This window comes from Dysidea avara, chromosome 9, assembly GCF_963678975.1.
Source record: "Dysidea avara chromosome 9, odDysAvar1.4, whole genome shotgun sequence".
Taxonomy (NCBI): Eukaryota; Metazoa; Porifera; class Demospongiae; order Dictyoceratida; family Dysideidae; genus Dysidea; species Dysidea avara.
In genome coordinates, this window is record NC_089280.1 from 17,379,068 (window position 1) to 17,400,438 (window position 21,371).

The 21,371-nt window shown below is 37.5% G+C and overlaps 1 protein-coding gene across 2 annotated transcripts; it reads left to right on the plus strand.

Annotated features, from left to right (window-relative positions):
* The first annotated feature begins 361 nt into the window (after positions 1-361).
* On the plus strand, positions 362-21,107 carry LOC136266985 (uncharacterized). 2 transcript variants are annotated; one of them, XM_066062040.1, is made up of 7 exons: positions 362-678; positions 4,650-4,920; positions 4,974-5,085; positions 5,950-6,047; positions 15,367-15,584; positions 19,504-19,583; positions 20,585-20,888. In XM_066062040.1, exons 1-7 carry the CDS (start codon positions 564-566, stop codon positions 20,747-20,749), a joined length of 1,059 nt encoding a protein of 352 aa, XP_065918112.1. In that variant the 5' UTR covers positions 362-563; the 3' UTR covers positions 20,750-20,888. The 2 variants fall into 2 exon arrangements, with proteins under 2 accessions (XP_065918112.1, XP_065918111.1); XM_066062039.1 differs by lacking the exon at positions 19,504-19,583 and having other exon boundaries at positions 364-678; positions 20,585-21,107.
* The last annotated feature ends 264 nt before the right edge of the window (positions 21,108-21,371 follow it).

Here is a 21,371-nt window from a genome sequence, read left to right on the forward strand (position 1 = left end):
CTCACTGCCACTGTTGTTTCCTTGTCCAGAGTGTCAAGTTACCTCAGTTTTGATCAAATTAACTCTACTGGTTATAAAGGGCTGTTGATTAGTGCTGACCAGTGTTGATGAGCCTTTATCCTTTCCAGAACAGCAGGTGTTAGCTAGCATGAATGTATCATACAGTTAGACACTTATTAATAGCTACTTAAGAACTCATGCAGGCACCACCAAAATAATAATAAAACTAGTTTATTTTTGCAGGCAGCCAAATCGGGCTACAAGAAGAACTCCACTTGGTACTCGCTCCCAAATATCATGAACTACAAAATTAGCTGACTGGTTTTTCAAAGAATCGCCACTGAACTGTGGCATGGTTTCGTTGCCCACGCCCGAAATTATGAGGTCACGTCCACATGCCAATGCTACAGCAGCAGCTGTGTATCTGTAGGCTGTGGCTCGAGGCTGTGGTGAGTCTACATTAGGATCGTCGTCTCAATCACTTCGATAATTCTATCAGAAGTTGCACTATCAACGGAATTTTAATAATTAGCTATTAGCCGAAGTGAACTGATAAACTAGACATGAGCAATAGTCGAGGCCTCGGTCGAGGCAGTAGATCTAGAGATGAAGGCAATTTGTTACTTATTGTTGAAGCTGCAAACATCTTGGAAGGAAGGAGAAGCTCCAATGTATCTGGTAAGATAACTTTGAAGCTGTTAATACTGAAGAGCTTGTGACACTTTAATTGGTAATCTGACATAGCAACGTAGCTGTATAGCTATATAGAAACACAGTAAACCGCAACACAAATATTAACGTTACTCAGTGAAGTGACTTAGCTATATCAGTACTTTTCACTCGCTTTTTCATGTCCTAGAACTACAGAACTTATGCTTGCCATCAGATGGGTGAAGGCGTTTCACACTAGCCACTGTTTACTAATTGAGTGGTGTGGCCTTCCAAGTCTGTTCCAAGAAATCAGAAATATGAATTCCTTGGATGCCAGATTATATTAAACGCCATGTATCAATTCTAGTTTATCATTTTCCCCTGTATTGCAGGAGATTTTACATATCATGGCAGGTGGTACAATTTCTTAACAAGTGCGCTAATAGTTATATTAAACAATAGAGGTACATAAATAGCTAGCAGTACTAGTGCATTGTAGGCAACAATGTTTACTATTTGTAGGTACTGTAAAATGATGCATAGACAGTTCTTTGGCTACAATGACTGTATGGCAATAATAATCATAGCTACGTCTGTCCATAATTGTTTTAGTGCTGGTATATGTGTATGTCTGTGGACATGTTGCAACTGAAATTTGTGGACTAGTTTTGCTGAGCAAAAGTCACAGTAAAACTTTCACAGTAATGCTGAAAATTGTAAATAGCATGTAGTAAAATTATTTCAATTTAGCAAGGAAATCTTCATGATTTGTTTCCCAGTGAAAATTTTCCCTGTTTTCAGTATAGGTCTGTAGTGTAAAACTAGCTATAGACATGCCATGACATGTACGTAGCTACAGACACTAAAGCTAGTACTTAATGCAAGGACAGTTGGAAATATAATTAAAATAACCTCGTGTATAGTAATTGTTTATAAACACAGGCCTAAAATAAAGATTTAGCAGACTAGATGGGTGGGGCAGTAAAGTGTTATGGTTGTGGTGGTTGAAACTGAAACAGCCACAGGCAATCAACTGGTGTGTCATGTAAACATCACTATCAATTAAAGTTTGTGATCGGTGTCTTGACACAAAGGAATCTTTTAATTAAAGAGGTTGCAGCTGTTGTGAAATCACAATTCACTATGCATACACCTCTGAGAGGTCATGTCATAAAGGATAATTTTGAAACTGAATGCAGTGTAAAAGGGAATTGCTATCACCATATTCTGTAGTAACTATAAGCGAGTGGCCATGCAATGCAAATGAAACTTCATTGATGCCAATGGATGGAATCATCAGTAGAGAAGTCATAGAGTATAGTATAGAGAGATACGTAGTAGAAATTCTTTACAGGGAATTAAAAATTTTGCGTAAAATAAGTAGGGTACCGGAGCACTCCCTCAAAATTTACCTGCATGCATGTAATTCATTAACCCAGATCATGTGAACAGATCAAGATGCGTTAAACTCAGTGAACTCATTGTTGCATCCTGCTAGATTGTCAAATGTGTCTAGCACTAATGAAAAAGTAATGCCATTATTGTCAGTGATTCATAGGAATTCATAGAATCCAAGGTGATGCCACTTGTCTCCCCACATGCAAAGTTAGTCCGATAGTTCCCACTCTTCCTCTTTATGCAAAAGTATGGATATTTCCAGACTTGTGCAGAGGGTAGTTAGATTAGAAGACTTGCGCAGAGGGTAGTTGGATTAGAGTTTGGATTTCCTTTCCAGTTTATTGTGATGAAGAAGGAGAGGGTGATGACAGTACCACTAGTAGCATATTAATGTGATTTCTGTCACTGCTGCAACAGTACAGAGATCTTTTTTAAATGTAAAATGAGTTAAAGGAGTACTTTGTAACTGAAAAAGTATCTGTTTCAGAACAGAACTGATGATTTGGAAATCGCTAAAGTAATTACTGAATCAAACACTAGAAAAATGAAGTGCTTTAGAAAACCTGAATTAAATGCTAAAAAAAAGAAAGCATGCTTGCATGATTTCAAATGTAATTGGTGTTGTAATAATTTACAAACACTGTATGTATCACTGTCAGTATTATTAATTGTTTACAAAAATGTAATTTCCAATGATTTTGAGTCATACAAGTAATCAGCGTCTGTGGGTGAGTTTGCCTTCCACCTCAGCACCCTTGGCTCATGCACAACATTACACGTGTGAGTGTTTTATGCTGTTGGGTTACTCGTTCTTTTATGGTGGTGGGACGATTAGCTGGTTGTACAAATATATATTATTTTCAGAAATGGTAACTGAGTGGGATCACCATTATTTTTCTCCCAAGAACCCTCTACATGTATTGTTTTCATGGTAACTGAGATTATTTTCTTTAAATAAAATAGTGACGTTAATTGGTTGTTAACACTTGTATGAGGTATAATACTGACTCCCCCATTTATTGAGACCTCATCTTTATTATTTTACCATGGTACCAAGAGTACATAATAATAGAGTAGGGAGGAGAGTGTCTAACTTCAGTGGATTCACCAAACTCACTGTGCTCAGACCTTACGCAGTCAACTATAGCCACCAAAAGTGACAAATGGCTTGCTCTATGAAGGTGGTTGTAGCACTTCTACTGCTTCAATTAGGAAATATCAACAGTCTTCTGTTCACTTAAAGGTATTGATTTATTACTAGAAGTTTTATGGATAGTAGGAGGGTTTGAGCGCAGTGTGTTTGTGTGGATTATATTGAGAGTTAGACACTCTCCTCCCTCTTCTATTATTATGTACTCTTGATGATACCTACTGAGATATCATAAGTGCTTTGACGCTTTTGATTGCTAAATGGTAGCTAGGTCATAAACTTTGTTATGTTATGTTATTATCAATTTTGTCAAAAGACCGGGTTGTACAAAAGGACAAGTCTGTAGGCGTACTTTCCACAAAAAGCACACACACACCAGAAATTACAAAAACAATGACATAAGCAAATACACCTATAAAACAAAACTACTACAAGAACAAAAATAAATACTAACAAAACAAGAACATTAAGTATACAGAAGATTCAAAAAAGAAAACGACGGAGGGCTAAACGGAACAAGGGTGGCTGTTTAATTCGCAGGATGGTATGGGGTATGGTATTCCACAGAAATGGGCTGTTCACAAAGAAAGAGTAACGAAACCAATTGATAGACGATGTCACAGGCCGGAGAGATAGAGGGTGACACCTTGTGGGAGCTTGGGACAACTGAAAATGTTCACTAAATGGTAAGGAATTCCTGTGGTAGAGACTATCATGAATGCAACAAATAGTACAGTAGTTGTGACGCTGTTGAATGGTAGGACACTTTAATGCTTGGATGCATTCGTCAGAAGACTTACTCCAACAGTGAGATGAAGGAATCCACCTACTATTGGAAGCCCAACGGGCAGCTCTACGCTGAACAGATTCCAGAGCATTGATGTTTTTAGCAGTATGAGGATGCCAAACTGGACTGGCATATTCCATAACGGGGCGGACAATGCATTTGTAAGCAGTAGATTTAATGGATGAAGGAGCATTGAACAGGCAGTGGCGAAGAAAACAGAGTGCTTTAGTAGCTTTGAAAAATTTATTGATGGCAACTGAACAGCTTTGAAAAATTTATTGATTGCTACAACACGGTTTTGGTGACAATAATATGGCAGCTTCATAAATCAAAACACTCTGATGGAGGGCAAGGAAAATTGAGGGTGTTGTGTAGTATAGCAAACTGTTTGTGACTTGCTGAATTCCCTGATGTTTACTGGCTACCTGTGATTATGTTATCAGTTTCCAGGTGTTTGGTTATACTGTCCGTTGCATAATTACACTACTACAAGTTTCTCATTTGTCAGGAAATTTTCCCTTAAGCTGGAACTAAACTATATGGCCTGCCGAATAGTAGTTAGTTCTGATATATTGGCTTGAGTATTTTTATTAGAAGAAGACATGTTAAAAGGGGAAGTAGTGATACTTATAGTATTACATGTGGTTTGGTCTTTCTTTGTAGGTAATAACCCATCGAATGATTGTATCTGTGTTGGCTCAAGAAACAGGAAAAGAAAATTACATAAAGCCCAAGCTCCCACTACTGTAGAGTCATTGGAAGTGGATGTTTATGCTGTGAATATTAAGAGAGTAGAAAATCCATTTGCTAAGGATGATGAAGATTCAGATGATGATACTGATGATGTCTTTTGTCATATTCCTGAACTTGAGTTTCACAGTACCAAATCTGTTTCCCATGCTAAGATGGTACATAACGCCAAAGAAAAGAAAAGGTAGATGTAATTTGTGGTATACACTAATTGTGATTAAGTTGTTATACTATTAGACGAAGAAGTTTAAAACAAGCACAGCTGGCACTTCACCAGGAGCTCCAACCCTACTCACACCAAAAGCCAATTCTAAAAACTATCCTGTGTACTGCAGTAGAGGAGATAAAGGTTAGACTGTACTGTTAGTGGTATATTGACCATAATATTTTATATGGCAATAATTTATAGGTATAATACTTTAAAACAAAAATGTTTGTGCACGTGTTAATGACCTTTTGAGCCATTTGTTGACTGCCAAGTACATACCTCAAGTCTACATACTATGTTGACTACTATAATATCTGTGCACTTCTTTGCTGTTGGCAGCTTCATCACAGCTACTAATGAAGCACACCATCACCATAATTATATTGTCTACATCTAACCATAATGAAAACTCTTTGACTGCTCTATTAGAGTATTTGAACATTCATCCCCACTTCTAGAAATATGATTTCTTTACCAAGAGCATACCTCTCAGCAAACCAAAGGGGCTTCACCTCTCTCTCATTCTTCCCTCCCCACCTACTTATCTTTACCATATTTCACATACAACTGTATCATATACCCAAATGGGAGTCCATTCTCTGAAGAGCCAACTTTGTTGTACATGTCTTTTACTTTGTGAAAGTTTTTGAAGGGGTCAGTGGAAATAGGAGGTAGCTAACCCACTTTTTGAGATTTGCCATTTTGTAAAAAACAAAATTATTTGGTTAGGCATGTTGATAATGTTTCCACCAAATTTAACCACAGGACTTAAAAGTTCAAGTCACAACCAAATTGAGATTAACATTAGTCTACGGCAATTCAAGGACATCAAAATTCTAATTAATGCCCACTATGCACCCATTTTATTTTCCAAATGTGGGTTACACCATTTTTCCACTGACCCCTTCAATTGTCACAGTCATGTTTATAACTACCTTGACATGGCACACAAATTATTGTTAAGATCTCCTGGTACAATTTACTATTGTTTATTAACACTTTTAGAAACTAAAACATATTGCTGAAGAAAATGAAAATTGTTTATCAGCACTGAAAGGTGAAAGAAATTTCCTAGAAGAGAAATTGAAATTCCTTAAATCATTGTAAGTCACTAAATGTGTAAATAAAATGTTAGAATGTAGAATGCAATGCAATGCAATGTAATGTAATGTAGACTGCATGTACCTTAGAATTAGATTCTTATTAACCAGGCAGTTGCCAAAGTTTCCACTAGAGTATAAAAATTTTTAAAATGTTTTGTGTTAAATTTTTTGTTTGCTATGCTAATGTGTATAGCTAATCAATAATTTAAAATCCAAATTTTGGTGACAATGTGCCATGTGACGCTAATGTACACACGTCCCATGTACTGTGTGAGCAACACAGTGCAAGCTGAGAGAATATTTCATTCTATATACAGGCAGAAGGAAAAATTAGAAATTTAAGTTGGATTAGAAAAAGTAGTGGAATAATTAAGGGAGTAGCAAAAAAATGTAGCGGATCAAGGTAGGTTGCCTATACCTGCAGATATGCTAATGGACATTTAATCCCTACAGGTGTAAGAAAAAATTAGGAATTTTAAATTAGAGTAGGGACAGTGTATAGTGCTGCAATAAAAAGTACTGAAACAAGCTGGATCAGAGTAGTACGTAATGTCCAAATGCTGTAAAACAATAAGAAGTCCTACTGTGCATTGAGTGTAGCACAGTAAGGATATTCATTTCTTATTATTTGGACATTACATACTACTCTGGTCCGATCCAGTTTGTTTCAGTACTTTTTATTGCAGCACTATACACTGACCCAACTCGGTTTTAACATTGTTACTAAACTATATTTATTGGCTTACACGTTGCTAGTTTGCCATGAGTTGCTCTCACCGATCGATATCAACTACCTACTTTGAAAACCAGTGAGCCAGGTGTGTTCAAATAGTTTGATGCAACAGACCACGTGTATTTGAATAGTTGATGCAATATACACCAGTAAATGGAAGCCCTACTTTAGTCTATATTAACACTCAGCGGTAGAACTTTGACTGATGGCTGCATGGTAAAGAAGGATAAAAGGTAAGACATTAGCACAAGCATTGTATGCTTATCAATATACCAAAGGTTTTTTCTTAAGTGAACTAGAAACGTTTCTGCAAAAGAAGTTTTCCGCTACGCCTGACTGAAGGTGTCAGACAGGTAGGTAGGCTGTAGAAATTCCGTTGAATAAATTCTTTTGAAAATTCTGTAGCAACTTGATGGAAATGTTTCAGGTCGATCTGAAGACACTTTTGGGCTTGATTTTACCCAACCAACACTGTCATGTTGTTGTGAGGAAAAATTGAGGCAGGTTTTTGGGGTTATATTATATCACTGGCCACGCCCACACCTTTGATCTCCCTACTATACAGTACTATTGTACTGTATGATCAAGCCAGAAGGTGAAGGGGGGGGGGGGGGGGGGGGCAGGTATCCCCCACAAAACACTCAAATTGTTCATAATTGCACAAAAGGCTAATGACCCAACGATGGGCTAGCCAACAAATGGTGTTGTATTATTACAGCTTATGTAACTAGCTACATAACTACTTCATTACTGATTGCTACCAGTTATCACTTATCAATGGAAGTATTTTCGTCAAACATCATTGCACGTGCCATAACTGTACTCCAACAAATTTGCCCACAATCCAGTAGAACTATATTGTGAATATTTTAGTACAAATACAATGTGTCACAGTTACTTACGTCAGCCACAGTCTGTGCTGCAGTCCTAGCACACAGGCACAGTATGACGAGCTTACTCACTTTAGCCAGCGAAATTTAAACGCCACGAAATCCCAGCTCTACACCTCTCCTGTTAGCAGAATTTGTAAGCTTGTGACAGATTGTCTGACTGACTGACAAAGTAAACTGGCATACCACTGCACTGTAACTACGAAGATCCAGTATGATTAACTTGGGAAAATAAAGTTAGTCCATTTAACACTTTATCACCTCGTAGGCAGTAGGTTTGTAGCGTCATCGTATATCACTTGTTGTTTCTGAGTTGTGACTTTTGCGAATTCACTTTGAGCGGGTCACTTGTCTTTTTAGGTTCGAAAATGCACTATCACATGAGTAGTGTAGGCTAAATATAGAATTGTGTGTCTAATGTTTTCATTCAGTGAAGGCATAGTGTCTATATGGGGGAAACCCTAGGGATTCGGGCTTTCCCTATTTTTAGCGCATCATTTCTTGTAAAACACAAGGAATCATCATGATTCACAAACGAGTTGAATGTTGTGTGCACTCGCGTAGTAGCGCACAAGCCATAATTTGGAATGTGTGTCAGTTACTGGTAAACTTGTGACAGAAGTTTTAAAAAGCACCACTCGGTTTTGCCTCCCCCCCTGTTGGCTACACCACTGTGTATGATGCTTCAGCCAATGTCTATTAGTATATCTGCAGGTATAGGCAACCCCCCTTAATCTGCTACATTTTTGCTACTTCCTTAAATTGAGGCAGGTTTTTGGGTGATAATATACCACTTTGACACCTCAGATCAAAGGAAACCACAGGGTTATATATCACATATTGCCCTGACCACAACTGCCTGAGGTAGCTACAAAGCATTAGTTCTCTTTGATTATTTATATAGAGCTACTTAAAGTTTGCATTGTGGGTTTGAGTTAAACATGTTGGTTTAGATAGGGGCATTGTTGTGAACCAAAATGAATTGAGTGAGTCAACATTGCATAGTTCAGTTACTAGACACCACTAAATAATCATTTTTGCAATGTGGGGATTGTTTTTCTACAGAGTACATTTCAACTGCATGAAAAGATGCCTCAAGCATTCCCAACCTATATGCCCAAGTGTTTATTTTAGCACCTTAGGTTACTTTATTCATCCACAAAGTGGTTATTTGGTTTAAAATGGTATCACTACAACCAGTGAAACCCACAATCATTTCTTTTTTGTGCCCACAGTTTAAACCCACAATTGATGTTTGCAAGCCTTTGTATAAACTAATGTGGTGAATGCAGGTTTGTCTTCCTTCACCTATTAGGTGAGCATACCAGAGTGGTATATATTACTTATACCATGGCCATTCGGGATTTGCCTGATATATATACCCGTGCCCTTGGGCCTGCGGCCCTCGGGCTTGGGTATATATATCAGGCAAATCCCTTGTGGCCATGGTATAACTATTAATTGTATCACTGGCCACGCCCACACCTTCGATGTCCCTACTATACAGTACTATCATACTGTATGATGCTTCAGTAGTATATCTGCAGGTATAGGCAACCTCTCTTAATCTGCTACATTTTTGCTACTCCCTTCTTTCACTACTTTTTGATTCTTTGATCCATAATCCAACTTTATATTTCCTTTTTCTTCTGCTGCATTTTAATAATATAGTCATGACTTATGAGCCCACACTTACCGTATTAAAAGAAAGAATGGTGCCAGGCATGCCATAAAACAATTTTGCATCTGAATAATTATGTGCCCCAATACTGAAAAGTGCAGTAGCTATTGCACTTCGTCTTCAGCTATGTTCCACCCATTACACAGTGATACAAAATGAAGAGCAGTACGAGAAGTGTTTCTGCAATTACTACAGAAAATGTGGGTGATAAGCTTTATAGCTACCACCACAGATACAGGGAAGCCATATCATGCTACCGCAAATTGACACTTTGCATTGTCAGCGAAAAGAACTGAGACACAAAGGGTAAGTCTATGATGTGTGTATTGTATGTACATGAAAAAGCATGTATCAGGATTAAGCAGAAAAAAATAAAGCCCATAGCCTTATTACATTTAGGTTGTGCTTAGCTGAAGGAATCAGTTAGTCAGTTAGTAGAAAAATCAGTTTAATAGAACATTATTAAATTCCATAGAAACTTGTTGGGAGGATTTGGGGTTGTTCTGAAGTCATTTTTGGGCTTGGTTATGTTTAACCAAAAAAATTAGCACCGTACTGTATGATACAAACTGTTTTAGGCACCTGTAAAGTTAGCTTCCTTATATAAACTAATTTTTGTCATGATTGCTTATGCTCTATTACTGAAAACATTGAATAGAGGCTTGACTATGTGCTTTACAGGTGTTTTAAGACTGAAAAGCTCTTGACCTCATGTGGTAATATATAAGAATGGTCTGCATGACTTCTTGTAAAAATGTTCTGATTCTCTGTTCCTCAGCAGGCTCCTACAGGCCCGTAGCCAGGGGGGCCCGGGGGGTTCTGAAGAACTGCCCTCTTGGAAAAAAGGTTCACAATTTCAGTAAAAAGGTCCATAATTTTAGTGAAAAGGTCCACAATTTTAGTATACAAGTCCAAATTTTCAGGAGCAAAAGTCCATTAGCTACAGTTTACTAGATACCACTAATAAGAAGCTAAATTAAGTGTCCCGAGTAACTCATTCAGTGCTTGTATTAAATGCAATGCAAGATCGATATACTCTATTAGAACAGTCAACCACTCTAATAGAACAATCACTCTAATAGAACAGTCACAATTACATTTTCTTTTAAAAGCTACTTAATTTACATGTAGATTGTCTAAACCGAGCTTTCATTAAAATATAAGATTTTGGTGGACAAGCCCCTCCATGTAGAGCCCACGAATAACATCCATGCTTCAACTCCATGCAATGTCTAAATTTCATTGTTTAAGACACCCTTTGTTCTGCTCCACTGCCCCTGTTGATCATGGCAGAGTGCTCAATCTTTCTCATTCTTATTCACCGTGACATTCCAATATGTTATATTTAGACACATGCATGTGCAGATGGTATAATTATTACAGTAGCAGTAGAGATATTTTTCCAGATATCATCCATACAGCTGGTCTTCAGCTTACCTAAAAAATTGTTATTTTTATTGACTGAAATGCCACTAAATTCAACCTTTTAGTATCTATTTTCAAAAAAATTTCCTGGGGGACATGCCCCCCAGACCCCCCTAGTTTCAGCATGCTTCACATGCTGGATGCGCACACCCTGATATAATCTGAATCATGTCATATAAAAAGGTCCACTTTTCTTCTAAAAGAACCTACCCAGACAAAAGTCTGCTACGGCCCTGTCCTATAATAGTTCAACAGCAGCCTCACAAATATAGTTATGTATTAATGTTTGCTTAGCAGATTCCACTGTTTTTCTTCCTAACAAAGTGCGTTGAAAGATGGATCTCCTAAAAGTGTTCCAATCACGAAGTTATCATCATTGTGAATGTATCCAAACTGTGGCTTCAAAGATTTATGCATTTCTTGTTTGACTCCCAAATTGCTGTCTTTTAATGGAAATAATTCTATTTTCTATGAATAGAATTACCCGTGATGTGTTGGCATCATTAGCACTTGATTATTTTGTGACACGTTGGAAATGGTCGAACAAATTTTCTGCTTGTTGCCAGTCACTGGCACTTAGTCACTCAGGGAGACCATGGTCAGTACTAATGGCTTGGCATTGCTCCACTAGATGCTAAAACGTGTAATAAGATGAATTCTAATGAGTGGGCTCATCTTGTGTTCTACTAAACCTGTAGCAAGACTTGAATATTTAAATGACCTATGATCTTTCTGCACCGTGCCAGCATATCTGTATTACTTTTGCACCAGAATGGAATCCTTTACTACCAGCTGCAGTGTATGTGTAACACAACAAACAGCTGACAATACACACGGTCTATAGCAGTAACCATATTGGCTGCATTATCACAAACTACAGCGTAGACTCATGCTTTATCAATGTTTCATGCCTCCAGTAGCTCAGAAATCATCTCTGCAATGGAACATGGAGTATGGCACCCTGGAAAAAGGTGAGAATCTGCTCTTCCCTGGAAATCTCTGAAGAGATGTGTGTAAATGAAAGAGTTGGGATTGCGTACAGATGTTGATGATAGTGCAGAGCATAGGACCAGCAGAATATATTTAGATAGGGGGTCTCTGTTCCAAGCTAGGTATAGCAGTGTGCAAAGCACACTTACCATACAAAGCGTAATCTTTCTTGGGAGCCTGGTGGCATTCCCTCACTAAAACTTTTAGCCTCTATTTCAAGAGCTATTTACACACTGACTGCTAGTGATGTGCGATATTAGGATTTTGGTTTCGGTATGATATCAATACGATAATTGGTAAAATATTGAAATTTTGATACTTTTTCGATATTTTTTCTTTTGATTAATTGCGTGGGGCAAATGTTTATAATTAACAACTATGCTTTGCAGAATTTGTGATGAAGGTAATAACAAGCCTTGGAAACTGGTAGACACTTTTTAAAATGGCTAAACTGTACAGAACTGAGCTTCATTTCTACCGTGATTGCACAATCACACACCAAAAGTTGTAAATTACCAAAATATTACTCAATATATTGAAAATTGTGGCAAAATATTGACTATACGATAAATATTGATATCAGTTATAAAAATATTGAGATTCGATATGGCATCGGTATTTAAAAAAATATTGCAATGTCAATTATATTGCACATCACTACTGACTGCTGTATTAGAACAACTGACCATTCTATTAGAGTATTTCAATGATTTTGCAAACTAAACTAAAAAAATCAATAGAGGGGCTGGACCCCCACTCCCCCCATTACTACATCTATCTATGGTGTGGAAAGTCAAAGCAATAACACTGACAGTAGTAGAAGTTTTAGTATTTGGGTAAGCTGTAAAAATGCTATGAATAAACTAGGGGACTAGTATTACTGTGGAAAAGATGGAGATGTTAACATTCAATTTGATCACAAAGTACATACTCTCTTACATTACCTGTAACAAACCAGACATAAATTTATCAATATATTATTTATAAATGATTGCTGCAGATTGATAGTAATTAAAATTTTACTCAGATCAGATCAATATGGGCTTGGTTTGAAATGTTAGATTAGCACATCTCTAAAATTAAATACTGATTAATAATTAGTACAAGGCAGCTGGCATGAAGTAGCACAACTTGTAACTTAAGACAACTTGTAGCTTAAGACAACTTGTAACTTAAGACAACCTCATTGGTACAAACTTTTTGACCATTTGAACAACAGATGATCCACAGGGACAAGTCTACTACTGTTATAAGTGTGTGCATACGTACCTGTAGATATATATAATATATATATATATATATATATATATCATATACTACAATAGTAATGTGTAGTAGGGACCACAAAGGAGTAGGCGTGGCCCACAAAATAATATCACCCAAAAAACAGCATCAATTTCCCCTGACGACGATAAGGCAGTATTGGTTAGGGATATTCACTTCTTATTGTTTTACAGTATTTGGACATTACGTACTACTCCGATCCAGCTTGTTTCAGTACTTTTTATTGCAGCACTATGCACTGTTCCTACTCTAATTTAAAATTTCTTGTACTTGTTTGTGAAGTTTTTTTGCAAGCTCATGACCACTAAATAGCCTGCTTTTCACAAGCCAATCGCAATATTTTAAGAGTTAATCACAGCAGTATTGTACTAGATTATGATTCATACAATAACAACTGATCAGGGGCATGACTCTACAAAAGCCTGCAGACTAGGGCTGGGCGATAGTGGATTTTTCAATGTCCAAACGATAGTAAGACACTGTTCACGATAGACAAAAGCACAACGATAGTGAAAATTCACCTATTTTCTACTTATCACCTTCAAGAGATATGCAAGTAGGTATGTTACCTACGGATATGTTTTCACAAAGAGACAAAACAGCCTTTTAAGACTAATTTTTGCTTCCAAATATTATTTTTAAAAGCATTTTGCAGTAATATCTACATATTTTTACATGTTAATTACTGTCCGATAGTAATTTTTCTAACGATAGGCGATACCAATAGCGATACTATCCTGATATTCCGATATGTTCATACTATCCCCCAGCCCTACTGCAGACAACAATGTATGTGGATTCGTGCATACCTACAGACTGATGAATGGGCGTGGCCACCACATGTCTACAGACAGTAATTTACATAAGTGGGCATGGCTCACGAAAGAAGCAGGGCTACGTTATGACGTGTAGTGACATGTCCACATTTTAGAGCGTTCAGCTGTGTATTTTTTCAAATGTTTATAGTAGCATGCTCTAGAATGGTCAGCTGTATTTTTACGAGATTTCTCCACATCTTTGTCATATGATGCTTTGGTGCTTTCAGCGGATTTCATATGTGAACCTGTCACATATTTGTAATATTCATCAAGATGGCACTGTGATCTGTCTTCACTGCCGTAGTTTTCCTTTTATTTAAGAGTATGTCATCTTTGTGAGCAATGTGAGAGAAATTATGTCATCTTTGTCATCTTAAATTATGTCATCTTTGTCATCATCTTTGTCATCTTCATAATAGGCCTTATTTTTACTTTTCCTTCTATTCCTCCGTGCCGCTTCCTTTGAAGGTATTATTGCTCCGAATATTACCTCAGAAAAATCACACAAAGCAATAATGACAATAAAACCCTTCAATTGTATTTTTCACACACAATTATGTAACAACAGGTTTAGCAAGACTAATACTGTAATAGCGAATAATGTGTTAGCCGTAAAGAAATGCGTTTAGAAATGCAAGCAGTTAAACCTATCCGCTTAACTTTGCTAACAACAAACACACTAATACTAAACAAGATGTCTTACACGTGTATTTTGTCGACAACGTACGATAGGTCCCATATAAACTAAATGTCAAAATCACAAACATATTCTAAAAGTTTGGTGCAATAACACGTGTATTCCAATATATTACTGCATAATGTACCGGTATGATTATGGAAGCCCTACTGATGAGCGATGGCCATGATAAAGAAGGATCAAATGAAAATCAGTAAGGCAATAGCACATACATTGTAGGATATTTAAAATACTAAAGGTTTCATCTCCATGAAATTCTAAGCATTTTCGTGAAAGAAGTAAGGTTGTAGCTGTAGCCAATTTTCCGCTATGCTTGACTGAACACATCAGGCAGGCAGGCAGGCAGGCAGGCAGGCAGGCAGGCAGGCAGGCAGGCAGGCAGGCAGGCAGGCAGGCAGGCAGGCAGGCAGGCAGGCAGGCAGGCAGGCAGGCAGGCAGGCAGGCAGGCAGGCAGGCAGGCAGGCAGTAGAAAATTCACGAAAAAAAAATATATATGTATTTATTTCGTAGCACCTAGTCGAAAATGCTCCGGGTCGTTTTGAAGACATGTTTGGGCTTGATTATACCTGACCAATACTGTCAAGTGACCGTGAAGGATTTACGAGGATGATTTTGGCTTGATTTATTTTCGTGGACCACGCCCACACCTTCGTTGCCCCTACTATACAGTACTATCGTACTGTATGATAATAGACATAAGTATATGTAACTATAGGATCATTGTATCTATCAGCTTTTGATGTAGATTTTATACTCATTGTTTTGCTATTATAAATGCGTAACACATGCACTTCACCACAGAGACAACTTTCCAAAACACAAAGAAGAGTACAGTAATGATGATAACAATGATAATCACAAATGTGATGATAGTACTGGACAACAATCAGTAAAGTGTGACTGCTTATTAAATGATGAAGAAAGAGATTATACCCAGAGCAATTTTAGTGAGAAATGTGCTGAGCAAAACCAAAGTTTAATAAAAGATTGTGAACAGATGATAGTAGAGGATAATCAAGGTAATAAATGTTCTATAGAATATCCCAATTGAAACACATGTCCATAATTGCCACACACATGCACGCACGCACATACAGATAGTCAAGCAGGTATCTGATTAGGCCTGCCATACCAGTCACTGCTGTAAATGCTATACAGTGGAATTGTCAGGAATTAACAGGATTAACAGGGATTAATGAGTCTTGTGCACTATTGTGGGTAATGATTATGTCATTGTATACTTTTTGATGGTCAATACATGTTTCAGGATAGTGACCAATTGTGTGTACCAGTATGTGCATGCACACATGTTCAAACACCTAAAAATCAGACTTGGAATTTTCATCTATCAAAATTAATAAGTTAACTGTGTTATAATTGTAGGCCATATGCTGTGAAATTAGGTTGTTGAAGGATTATCAAGGTAGCCATGGTTACAAGCATTTATTGGAAAGTAATAATTGTCAAAAGTCTTCTATATAATGACAAATATTTGAAATTCAAACCTCTAGTCCTACCACTACCAGTCAGTGGTGATTCTAGACCTGACCTACAGGGGGAGCCAGCATAACTATTGTTGTTTGGCTGCAGAATTTCAGGGGGGTCTGGGGGTACAACCCCCAGAAGCTGCAGGATTTTTGCAATTTGAAGGTTTGAAAACAGCCTAAAATTTATGCTAAAAACATAAAAAATGTTAAAAATAACTATACTGCAACTTTTCCTCAAGAATTCAAAAAAAATTATTTTTCAGCAGGGGGGTCCATCCCCCCCCCCCCTTAGAATTGCCTATGCTACCAGTCATTGGGGAAAATGGATTCTTTGCAGGTTATTTTGCAATAGTTACACAATCATAATATTATGTTAGTTTGTAAAATTGTTAATCACATCTGAAATAATGGGTGAGGAAGGACGTTCTGTAACATCACGAATAGTAGTCACAAGGGCCAGGTGGCAATGAGAAGTTTATCTTTGAGCATAATGAGCCTTATCCACAATTACAAAATGTAGATGTCATAATTGACAAAATGGCCATCACAATGGAGGGACTTTTCCATACATGAACATTACTTATAGTAGATGATCTGTAGCAGTACAACATGAGCCTGTCTGGTGAAGCTAGTCTTAAATGTTTAATTATACAACCAAGTACTAAAGATAATACGAAATGCGGTTAAAATTAGATCATAAATAATTATACAACCAAGTACTAAGAATAATACGAAATGGATTAAAATTATGTAATAAATAAATATTCTATTCTATTCTTATTATTCTTATCCTCTATACCAGTTAGGCACTGGAGGGCGTACACAGAAGGCAGAGCCTGTATGAGGTGTTTTCCCATAGCCAAGGAGCCTAAGCGAAAATCTTTGAGCTAAATAAATAATAAATAAATAATGTTTGAGAAAACTACAAGGCCTAGAGACATGAACTAAGCGGGGATAGATTCGCCTGTGAGTGAAGGCACATCTGTATAATAAGTACGCCTGTTCGTGCTGATAACTTGACCATACATGTAATTCTATATAATGTCCAGCACCACACCCTTGCTTAATTACAGATTGCGCGAAGGAGAAGATTATTAAACATCCGCGGAGTGATAGCAGGAGAGCCAGAGGCCACTTTACACGTAAACAACAAGATTACAAGTAAGTTTAAATGTTTGTAACTGTGTATTTTGTATGCAGGATATGCGCTCCAGTGAACAACCAGCTGATGCCCAGCTGGGATACCAGCTGATTCGCTTGTAAACAACCAGCTGATGCACTCGTGAACAACAAGGTAATGAGTAAGTAATACTTGTAGTTGTATTATACATCTTCATCCTTCATCTGGCTTGCTAGCAGCTGGAATTATTTTCCACCTGGCTTAACTACTAGCTACTCTACTGTGAGTCTGTAATAAACAAGAAGATGCATTGCTGCATATACAACAATGTGTAACTATCTCCTGTATGTTGTGCATGGCTGTATACATATTATAGACTGATCACTGTGCCAACTAGTGCCAATGCCACACCACTGATATACTGGCACATCACCAGTGGCCTCTAGTTACAATAGAGTCTGTTGTGCCATATTGGCTTGATTGGGATCATTTGCTAATTGTGCCATCACCATGTCCCTTGTTCTGCATAGCCTCACTTCACTGCTGAGTCATTTTCAGAGACACGTCACACCTACAATATAAACTTTCAACTTAACTTGGTTTTTGTGTCAATTGTGTTTTAGTATTGTGGTTTTCTGATGCCAGTTAAACTCCCTTGACTGTGTATGTATGCATATGTATCATTTCCTGTGCATCTTTTCTACACGATCTGCACACACTGTGTTGGCCATGCACTGTTTGTACATGCCCCATTAGTAGATTGTCCCGTTGGTAATTGTACTTGGTTGTATTTTCCCCAGGCCTAGTTATACAACCTAGTACTAAAGATAATGCGAAATGCGATTAAAATTACTTCATTAATAATGAATGAATGAAATAAATAAATAAATAATAAATAATGTTTGAGAAAACTACAAGGCCTAAGGCTTCGCACTCACCGGGAATAGAGTCCATGTTGTATGAAGAGACAATCGTATAATGGGTGGCTGTATTCGTGGAGGTGATAGAAACGTACAACAATTCTATTTAACGCCAATCAAAACATTTAGCACATGACGCCCACTAGACAAGTGAACTACTGTTCATTTGTGTTTGAAAGTGGGCGAAAGCAACTATTTCGATTGGAAGACGAGTGGTTGCTATGCCTACTTAATAAACAGCATGATTGGAAGTTGCTACCGATTGCTGGAGGTTAGTTTGTGTTGGTTAAAACACTTTGATAGTCTTGTTTCTTTAGTCTCGCATAACTAGGTACCTTCACTCGTGTATGGGATGGGAGAAAACCCTCACCTGGCAGGCCATTGTGCGAAGAAGGTGCAGTTTCCAGCTGGTAAGTTTGTGTGATGATGCATAGCTCTCCACCTGAAGCCTTTTAGTGCCAGGAGTGTCCAGACTGATCACTGATCACTGATATGGGTCCTGAGAAAACATACACAAAATGTGTCCTTAGGCTGATAATTGCTGTGTGCATGGTTGTGCTTGCTATTAACTGCTATTATTATATGTAACTAAGTCTGCCACCATCAGCAATGCTCCACATACTTGTGTACACTGACATATCCATGAAATTCTGGTATTGCATTTCAGCCACGTTTGTTCTCCAAATTTTTTGGTCTTGCAGCATATCCACAGCATCATGTGATCATTTTAGTACAGCTCATGTTAAATATATACATAACTCAGATACCAGTTGTAGGTGACAGACAGTTGAAATACTCTGCTTTATCCCAATCTTACCGTGGTTTGCTCTTGGCAACTCCAGCCATGTCTTAATCCAGCGCTCTAATCCATCCTCATTTAAACATATCATGTAACACGTGTACAATTGCATAAAATTAATATAATAAGTATTCGTTGGATGTTTAAGCTTACTGCTTGTAGGCATCAGATTCAATATCATGATTCTCACAATTTAAAGTGAATCTCACATCCTCACATGTCCATGGTCGGATAATCACTGATCGTAACTGCATACTAATACATCCCTTATGTTTATGTGTCAGTCAATTCCTCTAGAGTTGTATCACTGTGCATCTTTTATACCTGCACACACTGTGTTGGCCATGCACTGTTTGTACATGCCCCATTAGTAGGTTGTCCCGGTGGTGATTGTACTTGGTTGTATTTGCCCCAGGCCTAGATAAATAATAATTATAATTAATAATTAATGTTCTCGAAAACTACGAGGTCTAGAGACATGAACTAACTGGGGATAGATTCGCCTGTGAACGAAGGCACAAACATATAATCGTTGCGCCTGTTCGTGCTGATAACTTGACCATACATGTAATTCTATATAACGCCCAGTATCACACCCTTGCTTAATTACAGATTGCGTGAAGGAGAAGATTAGTGAATGTCTGTGGAGTGACTGCAGGAGAGCCAGAGGCCACTTTACACGTAAACAAGAAGTAAGTTTTTATGTTTGTAACGTCTCAAGTCTCCATGCCAGCTGCCAGTGGATTCATTCACCGTCACATAAAATATGTAAAACAATTCAAGAAAACATTAAAACACATGCCACGCTCTGTACAATACAGCTACATATAAAATACAAGTAAACAATCTTGTCTTGTGCAGCTGGCATGGCAAACTTCCTTTGTGTTGGTGTCAGGCAATTCAATGTGCGCTTAAATCTTTTTTGCCTTCACCTGGCTAAAGGCTGGCTTAGCTACTAGGCTTGGCTGTCTTCCTTTATCTGGTTCATCTGGCTTGCATACTCCTACAGTATTGTGTAGCTATCTCCTGCAAGTTGTGTATGCATAATTATAGTGTGTCACCCATCACTGTGCCATTGCTACACCACTGATGAACCTTATTTAGCTCTAGTTGTTGGCTAATAATTTTTATCTGGTGATGTTGCCTATAATGTATTGCTGCATACAATACTGCAATAATGTATAGTTCTCTCCTGTATGTTTTGTATACACATACTGTGTACCACACCAATGGTGTACTGGCACTTAGCTACTGGTGGCCTTTAGTTACGATGCCACTATTGTGTTGTATCTGTCACTACTGTGACATATTGAGTTGATTTGGGGATTGTGCCTTCACCACCTAATAGCCTCACCAGGGGGCTGTCACGTTGGGGCTGTCACGTTGGGGCTGTCACGTTGGGGCTGTCATGTTGGTGTATGTACTTGGTTGTATATGATGCAGTCCTAGATGAATAATAACAATAATAATATAAAGATATGTGCTTTTGCATTCACAAAATGAGAATTTTAAGTTAATTTATATGCCTTACCTTTGGATTTGTACTCTAATATAACACACAACATTACCCTGATTGAGCAATCATATGATTGCACTGTAACATAACTGAAGAGGACTCCATTAATATATGAGGATATTAATGTTGTTTAAACCATTAGTAAGATTGTTGTTATCTTTTTTCTTTATCCTACAGAAAATCCTGCTAGCAGTTGTAACCAGTTACCACCAAATCCATTATTTACTTCTCCACTCTATTATACACAATTGGCTGCACTGCAAGCTCAGACCATTCAACTGGCTCAGCTACAAACATTTACAAACCCCATATGGCTGCCACCATTTGTCTGGCCCAATCTAAACAATTTATATTCCACTGTTACTGGAAATCAAGTGAATGGAACTAATAGTTTATATGAAAAACAACACTTACAGTTATTGAATGGAGTCAATGGACATGTAAGGAAAGAAGTTGGGTCAGAAAGTTACAGTTCAGCTGTTAAATGTAGTGTTGTGAAAACTACAGGAAATGTTGACAAGAGAAATCAATCCTGTGTATTACCCAAGTCAAAAGTGATGACATTTTCTATAGATAATCTTGTATAGACTGTGTAGGCATTTAATGTGAATATATTTTCATTGTATAGTTTTTACTCTATTGGTGGTGCATCTATGCTATACAAAATGAGTATGTGAACTCTTTATTATAGTGGGACAAAAAATGTCAGAAAGTTTGATCGGAAGCAGTGTGATTGCCATCATCCAAAATTTTGAGGGGAAATTTTTGTCTCTTCAGGATCTTTTATACATTTATAATACGTAAAAACTTACATTTTGATCAAGCTACAAATTTCAAGGGGAAATTTTTGTGGACTGGAGCCAATCCATGGAAAAAAATGCAAAAAAATTGCCCCTTGTAAAAATACTTTATGCATTAATAGGTCGGTATCAAGTGTAAGAAAATTGGGCCAATCAGATCCAAG